General features: G+C 35.7%; 1 protein-coding gene across 2 annotated transcripts; it reads right to left on the reverse strand.

The window, feature by feature from the left end:
• Positions 1 to 28: 28 nt before the first annotated feature.
• cimip2b (ciliary microtubule inner protein 2B) lies at positions 29 to 5,790 on the reverse strand. Of its 2 annotated transcripts, XM_087268717.1 has the most exons (7): positions 5,661 to 5,790; positions 3,579 to 3,628; positions 3,405 to 3,491; positions 3,164 to 3,318; positions 1,263 to 1,395; positions 268 to 489; positions 33 to 190 (listed from the first exon to the last, which is right to left on the reverse strand). In XM_087268717.1, the coding sequence occupies exons 1-7, from the start codon at positions 5,723 to 5,725 to the stop codon at positions 90 to 92; spliced, it is 813 nt and encodes a 270-aa protein (XP_087124843.1). In that variant the 5' UTR covers positions 5,726 to 5,790; the 3' UTR covers positions 33 to 89.
• Positions 5,791 to 9,144: the final 3,354 nt, after the last annotated feature.

Genomic DNA, 9,144 nt, shown 5'->3' on the forward strand with positions numbered 1-9,144 from the left:
ATCTTACAATACATGACAATGGTAAATCAACATGTTGACCATATTACTTTAATTGTCTTTAGGTGACTTGTGTGTGAACTGTTAGACCTTCAGCTCAGCCTAATTGCCCCTGCGTTCTTCTGTGAAGCAGTGTGACCCAGAGCATTATGGGTGAGTTTCCCAAATGTATGGCCATACTGAAATCTGTACCCTGTTGACATAAAATGACAGATTTATTTTGCTCTATAACAGCACAATTTCTGCTAAAATATGACTATCTTCACTGACCTGGTATGTGGCCTGTGTAGGATGGCAGGAGACCTGTTTTGGAGGGGTATATTGTGGGTATCAGAGGTAAGTTGGAGGAATCCTCCTCCTGCAGGCTATATTTCTGCAGAGATGCCGGACCTGCCTTCATTTCCTTGCTAAACTGGATCAATGCCTTATTGGTGATGGTAGGATATCCAGTACCAAAGAGAAACCGGGCTTTGGGGACATAACCAGTAAAACCTGTCGAAAGAACATTTGTTACACAATGGTGTGAAATGTAGAGCTAATTTCAAGCTAACAATTTATGGCTCAGAATGTGCTGAGAATGTTAGTCAAATTAATCAGGACTCATAAAAGATGATTTATACACGGTAATATCATAAATATATTACTTATTAGTTATTCTAAATAAAAAAACAGATTAATTCAAACAAAATATCTATTAAGGTGGCACGGTGGCTTAGTGGTTAGCACTGTCACTTTACAGCAAGAAGGTTGCTGGTTCGAGTCCTGGCTGGGCCAGTTGGCATTTCTGTGCAGAGAGTGCATTTTCTCCGTGTGTTGGCATGGTTTTCCTATTGGGTGATTCGGTTTTCTCAGGGTGTGTTATTTATGGTTACAAACGAATCGAAAAATAACCATTAGGGAATCTTTTGTTGCAAGCATAAAGTTATTTTTATGTTTTTAAAATATTTACGTAAATAAACAACATAAATGAAACAAGTATGTCAAGGAAATGTCAGGGAAATGTGTTTGCGCCTTTACATTTACAGTGCATTTATACAATGATTTGCTATCCTCACTGAAAAAAGTGTTGCATGCAGAACTGTTGCAAACAATTTATTTGTGGTGAATTTAAACAAACAAATTAAGTTTAATAATGTTCAACTTAATTTGTTTGTTTAAATTCAGCCCAAATAAATTGTTTACAACCACTTAACATAAAAAAATTGAGTAAATCCAAAGAATCATCTTTGAATAATTTTTTTTCAGTGTACAGTGATCTGGCTAACCTGAGATGAAATACTTTTGTGGGCTACTGTCCTCCATGAAGTACGGTGAGCCTGGTGGCTTCCAAGGGTCAGGGGCCTTGTATGGAGCAGGATCTTTAGAAAGGGCTATCAGAGGGCTGTTCGATCGTCTAGGCTGCAAAAAAAGGACAAAAATTAGGTTCAACCATCATGTTTAAATTATGTGTGTATTTTTAATTATGTCAAAAAACTTTTATACAATACTGTTCTTAACATATGAAACTCTCACAAATCTCATAGATTAAACTAGGAATGCATAATGGAATACTGAATCCAGTAGTGTTCTCATTAGAGCAGATTTCAGTTGTCCCCACATATTCAACTCTCAAAATTGGATTGACAAAGCACTATAGAAATAAAGATAAATTGGACTTCCAGAATGTAGTTTTCAAATGGCTCCAAATGACGAATAAAGGCCTATTCACACCAAGCATGATAACTATAAAGTAATGATATAGTTCTAAAAATAGTTCAGTGTTAAATAGCATAGTTCACACCACAAATAGAATGATTAAAACACAAAGGAATGATATCATTGGGATCACTTTAAGAATGATTTTTTCCAAGCTGATGAATGACAAATCCCGGAAAGTCAGTCAAAATGAAAATGAAAGGGCTTGCGCAATTTAAAGACAGAGTCAGAAGACACTGCCGAGAAGCAAACTGCTTGCTGGTAAGTCCTCTCTTAAAATATTATTTAAAGATAATGACTCCTGTAAACAAATAATTATACCATGGAAAATAATGATAAAAAAAGTTATGAAATTCATACTGGCAAATTAAATTACAGAAGTACCACAGAAATCCAGTGCTAGTTTAAGTGTCTTAGTGTTAGCTTCTTTGAAAATTTTATTTTATTTTTTTAATTACCAAGAATGCATATCTGCCAACACCCCTATCTTTCCCAGGAGTTTCCCGTATTTCAGACCCATTTCCCGCCACCCTCCCATTTTGCTATTTCTCCCAGAAAACTCCTGTCAATTCACACCCCCCTTAAGTCATCAGCTATTTGGTACAGCATGAAACAACAACCCCAGGTAGCCAACTTTAATATAGTTTCCGATCCCACAGTGCAGTCATTAAGCCGGTTCTCAACTCTGTTATTCAGGCAAACACAAACCGCCACCCCAACTTCCCCCAACCCTCAATCCCGTTCTACTGGAATTTCAGAAACAAATGTTGGCAGGTATGCTAATTTTACTGTTTGATTAGATAGTATACTCAATAGTATGTCCAGATGCAGTAGTAGCACACTGAAGACACTTGCTGGTTACAGAGGATACTGCTAAATTAAAAAGATAATCTAAAAATAAACAGATCATTATTGTTCATCTGTGTGGACTCATATACTGTATTTATCGTTATATTTATATTTTTCACGCTTGGTGTGAACAGGCATTGAGTCATTATCTTGAAACAATTTAACCGCAAAAGCTTATCTTGCCCAAGTTCCATGATGCATTTTGTGCATTAGATTTTTATTTTATTGAAATTGTTTATTTTATTGTTTATGTTTGATGTAATACATTATTTTATGTTCATATTTCTTCATGACTGAGGAAAAAAAACATTATTTTTGACGAGGTAGGTGAATAAATTATCTTAATCTTTTTCTTTAGGAAGTGAAATAATCTTAATAATACCATTTGAAAAAGGCCCAGATAGTGTGCCCTTATGAATCAGGGGATTTTCACAGTTTGCTTTAACACAATGAGGTGATAATTGCCTGAAATCATGTGGTGTCCTGATTACAGAGCTTGTTTCTCAATGGCGTTTCTTTCTTTTATTCACAGGGCATGTGACACTTGACCTGCTTTGATACTGGATATTTAGCATGTATAATTAAACAGGGTGACCCAGCCTAGGAGAGCTGTAAACCTTACTCTGAAGTCTGGGACACTGTTGATGACAGGAAAAGACAGGTCAGCAGAAGCGTTGTGAAGTCTCTTTGCTTGCTCCTGGTTGAACTCTGACAGAGCATCTCGACAGGTCTCTGCATACGTTTTGCAGATGTAGTTTTGGCGCAATGGGACGAAACCTTGAAGCACAGTGAACAAATATGGAGAAAGTTAACAGTGCTGCAAAGTAGACACCAAGTATGACAAAGCCCATGTTGCTAATAACCTGTGTAACCCGGGATCATAGTTTCCAGGTTCCTGCTTGCCCCATGTCTGCTCCACCAGATCTGACTGCGGGATGCTGTTTCCTTCTCTGTGGATGAGAGAGGACTGGTTTGGAGCACAAGCCTCTGTGAGTGGGATACCTCCGGGGAAGTTAGGAGCTTTGCTGTCAACTGACCATAAGTCTGGCCCACATGATACTTCAGCTGAGGACAGTAGCCTGCATACCTAAACACAACCAGTAGCAGAAGCTTTGAATAGTGATTTGTCAATGTCAACTAAGCATATATGCACTCAAATTTTCTGACAGTTCACCCAAAACAACCCACAAACCCATTTTCTTTTTTAGTTAAACACAAAAGAAGAAAGTTGAAAACATGTAATAGAATTTTTTTTACTCTTACTAAAGTAAGAGTCAATGGTTACCGGTTTCTAACAGTTGTTTTTATCTAAACATCTTTTGATCTAACATATTTTATGTTAAAAGTAAAAAAGAAACTCATTGAGGTTTAGAAACACTTGAGGGTAAATAGTGAGTATATTTTGAATTTTGAGAGAACCATCCCTTTAATTTATACAATTATATATTATACTTTATGCATTATTTGACAACATTACAAAAACTTGACGATAAAGTGATATTACCTTAATATTAGACACTTTAATATGAGACATTTCACAATTATTCCATGGTGTATATGACTTTCATCTTTAGATAAATGTTCTTCCAAACATATTTTAAATCCACAGAATGCCAGTGCACAATAACCCCATGTTTCCTCTTTATAAACCATGCAAAGGGAACATGACAGTAACCCAAATGATCCCGGTGCATGAATTTCTTCAGATTGATATTTTCAACTTTTCAAACTAAAAACAAAGTAAATGCCACATTGTAAAGTGTGATGTATCCCTGTAAGTATGCTTTTCACACAAAAATAAATGTCAGTCCTGCAGTCTTCATGTCCACATGATCCATCAAAAACCTTTCTAATGGGTTATATGCACAGCTAGTGTTTTTTAGCCTTTGATAAACTTCCAGTGAAACCTTAATGTTACTGTTTTTAATTTCATAAGGTTCCTTTTACAGCATTGATGTTGTAATGTAAGTACAATACATTCAGTTAAATAGACTTAAGCATTAATTTAGATGTTCAAGTGTAAAACGAGATGAAAGATGTTGTAACCGCTAGCGCTGTCAGGATCAGTAGATGAGAGCAGAAACTCCATTGAAAATACTGGGGTTAAATAAACTGTCTTGTTTTAAAGACTTGGCGGGGTAAATGGAATTTAATGCAGTGCTTCTTGTCTGGTCTGAGACACACTTTATATCTTATATCTATTAGGCAGTGAAGATCACTGATTTTTAAAGAATTCAGACCTTAAACAAGGCAATTTTATAATGGAAAGACAGTTCACAGGAAGCACTGAGGGTGGCTGGCTGAAATTAAAAGTCTGTGTGCATATACCCCACTTGCTGCTAAAATCAATTACTATTGTTTATGTTCATGTTATTATTAATGTTAAAATATTTTTTTCCTGTTTATATTTTTGTGCAATATGTTAAATATTTATTTTTTTAGCATTCTTTGATGGACAGTATACAAAATATTTTGTAACACACTATAAATCACTTTATCGTTCCTTTTAATTAAATAAAATTGTTGCTGATTAATAAAAGTAACTGTTAATTTAAAAGAAAAGAACACTCTTATATATTGCAGTCTATCACTGAATATTACACATTACAGCTCCATATTGTCATTTCACAGCCTACAACAGTCAAAATTCAAATCAAAACAAAACAAAAAGCATTGGGCATTCATAAGAGACTTATCCCACACACAAGAGCAGTTTGAGGACACAAACTTGTCAAATGTGTTGAGATACAACTTCAGCACATTCTCTTTTTTTGTGGTAACAATTGTATAAGCAGAATAATTAACTCAGGTTCATTGAATTAGAAAATAACACACTACTGTGGTTTTCAGGATTTTAAGTCCAGAATAAATTAATAAAACAAACATCTTTCCATAAAATGAATGTGGTTTAATTCTTTGAATCTTGTGGATTAAAGTTGGTACATATACTTTGGACAGACAGGCAGACAGGTTATATTCAATTCCTCCACAGACAACTGGAAGTAGAAATGCTTCATTAGACTGATGTTTTAAGTTAAACTCAGTAACGTTACAATTATTGGAACAAAATAAGAAATAAATGAATGAATAACAGTTTATGGAAATACTTCTAAACTCACCCTGGGATGTACTGCGGGTCTGGTGTCACCAGCACTTTGCTAAATTTAGGAGGAAACAGATCCATATTTTAAAAGTGGCCGCAGACCGTTTTAAATGTTGTGAAACGGTTGCTAGTGAGGGAGTCAAGGTGAGCTGCGTTTGTCAAGAGCGCGCAATTACGTGACGTTACGTATTGTGCCCTCTTCTCTTCCCAAACGCGTACCCCTAAAATATACGATAAAATAATTTACATTTCTTACCTTCGTGGTTACTATTAATTCATTTGGTAATAAAGCTTGGTCTGTCTGAACTGAGTAGTACTGGGTTGCAAAAATTTCTAAAGTTAGGTGCATTTGGCTGGTGTTGTTGGGTATTTATGTTGACCTGGTAAAGATAATGGTTTACATGACAAGTCATTTAGTTGTGATGCTGCAGCCTCTGGTGGCTAACAGTAGAAATGCAGCCACACAAAAAAAGAAGTAACGTTAGCCCAGCTCTAATGAAATAATTAGCAATGAGATTGACCTAAGAGGATATAATTATTTTTATAAAGTCAGTCACTGACTCAAGTCCATTAAACTGTTAAAAAAATAAATTAAATTTACGAGTAATCTTCATCATGGTATTTGAGGTACACCGTGTTATACAAATAGCAGTCAAATCACAGCAGTAGGCTGAAAAAATAGCCTAGGTATGCATGCTGGTAGGGCTCATATTATCTGGCTGATTTGCACATGCAAAAATGAAAATAAATTTTGTCATCATTTACATTCTTTACATGTCTCTTACCTGTCTGACTTTTGTTGTTCTGTTCAACGCTAAATAAGATATTTTGAAGAAAGATGTTGTAAACATGTATTGACCACTATATTTGGTTTTCCTATGTAAATGGCTGCATTTTTTTAGCTTTCTTCAGAATACATGTGTTCAACAACATAAAGACACAATGTTTTGGAACCACTTGACAGTAAAAAAAAAATGTAAGTACATTTTCTTTTTTATGTGAACTATCCTTTTAAATTTCACATAACTATTTGTTTATATGGTTAGAGAATACTGTAGCACTTCAGGGAGACATATCAGTGGTAGGCTATTATGTGTAAGTAAACAACAACTTGAATGTCTGGTTCCTCAGCTATAAGAAGATTTCAGAAGTTTGAAATTTAGTGTGTGTGTGTGTGTGTGTGTGTGTGTGTGTGTGTGTGTGTGTGTGTGTGTGTGTGTGTGTGTGTGTGTGTGTGTGTGTGTGTGTGTGTGTGTGTGTGTGTGTGTGTGTGTGTGTGTGTGTGTGTGTGTGTGTGTGTGTGTGTGTGTGTGTGTGCGTGCGTGCATTCGTGCGTGCATCCGTGCGTGCATCCGTGCTTGTGTCTTTTTGAAGTTCATATATGAAAGGCCAGAGGTCTAGCATCTCCTAAAGTGCAAGGGACCAGTGCTGTCTTAACACGAGAGTCCAAACATTTAGATAATTCAAATGTGTGCAACAATGGGATCATTATGTCATGGTATAATACAGTTAACACATATTATTGTGATAATACTAAAAACATAACAGAACATCTTTATAGCAGTGCCCCATGCTCTAGATGCATTCATTTTTAAAGTTTGATTTGGGATTTGCATAAATTTATTTTCTCTCTGCTGTTGCATATTTATTTTTTCCCCTGCATGGACAGAAAGGAATAATGATGTTAAATGGGAATGTCTTTCTCTAGATGGGTCATGCTAAATACATATTTACTGTGCTATGTGTTTCTTGCCATCAATTATAAATTACATGAATCAATTAAACGCCGTTGTTTTTTTCAGATGGTATTAACGAGCTCTTGTAACCACTAGAATGAAAATAATCCATGTAAGCATTCCAATTGAGTACATTTTTGAAATGGTCAGAAGCTCAGAATGTTAAAGATGAAGTGACTTAATTGAAATTAATTAAAGGTTTAATTAATTAATGATCACACGACCTTTATAAAAATGAGCCATAATTTTATTGTAGTAAAGTTGTAGTATTCATGTTTTTAACTCATTAATAACATTTTTAACATGCAAACCATGGTTAATCCATGGTTACAGTAAAATAAAATGGCCAAGATTTTAACGGTGAAGAACAGTAAAATGCTACAGTATTTGGTAACACTTTACAATAATAGTTCATGAATAATGATATATTAATATGTAAACTAAACATTACTTTATTATGAATTAATGATGAGTGATGCACTAACCATAAACTAACTTTAACTACAACATGAGTCACAAGAATTCATGTGTGAATAACGTCTACCTGAATTACTTGTTAGTACATCTTTTTAATTAATGTATTAATTAACATTTAAGTTTAAACTAAATGTAACCAACATGAACACATGAGCTGTTAATGTATAAATATGTCATGACTTTATTTGGAGGGGCACATCACCATAACCTTATCCTTTACTACTCATGAACTAAACTTGATGTTGGTGTTATATTAATAATTCAAATTCTTATATTCACTCAATCCTACCTGCCCATTCTAGTGTGTTGGGCTCATGACTGGTGCTTGGTAACATTACGGGGCCTGGTTCATCACTGCTAACAGCAAACTGGACAAGAGGCTTCTGCTGCTAGAGCTACAGTACAAACAAACATTTGATTAATAAACGGTGGTTTGCAGACATGGTTGTTTTGCATTGCTCCCTAACTAGCATTACGTTAACTTACAGGCCGTTTCTTCGTCTTTATGTGTTGTTGTACTCCCGCTGCCGCTGGTTTTAACAAAAAATGTACTCAGCTTTTTTAATTCTGGCCTTTTCAGTGCCACCTTTGCGCTTTTATTGTCTATTTTTCATCTCTTGCATATCTCTTAACAAATTATTTTGCAGATGAGCTAGGTGCAGGGGCGGACTGGCCATCTGGCAATTCTGGCACATGCCAGAAGGGCTGGACCATTTTTAAAACTTGGGCCGGTATGCTTTTTTAAATTATTTTTTAAAAAATGTAAAAAATGTATATGTATTGTTTTTACATGCAGGCAGCTTTTATCCCTTGCAAGATGCGAATATTAGGATGATGATGATAATAGTAATAATAATAAATGTTAAGCGTTGGCCCAATCGACAATGGCCGGCTGGTTTCAAGATGGGCCGACCCAATTACAGGTTACACGGATGTAATCAAAATCTGGCAGGAATGTCAAACAAACAACAAGCTAATTGTCAGAGATGGACTGTAAAAAAGGAAAAGCGTGCCAAAAAGCTCAGAGAATGCATAACATTGCTCTAAAATCAGACGCTGCCAAATGCATAAAATTAACTGAAATAGTCTCGAAAGGGGGCAGAACAGTGGGTAGCACTGTCGCCTCACAGCAAGAAGGTTGATGGTTCAAGCCTCGGCTGGGTCAGTTGGTGTTTCAGTGTGGAGTTTGCATGTTCGCGTGGGTTTCCTCCTGGTTTTCCCCCAAGTCCAAACACATGTGCTATAGGTGAATTGGGTTGGCCTAATTGTCCGTAGTGCATGTATGAG

The sequence above is a fragment of the Danio rerio genome, chromosome 10, assembly GCF_052040795.2.
Source record: "Danio rerio strain M-AB ecotype USA chromosome 10, GRCz13ab, whole genome shotgun sequence".
NCBI classification, from domain to species: Eukaryota; Metazoa; Chordata; class Actinopteri; order Cypriniformes; family Danionidae; genus Danio; species Danio rerio.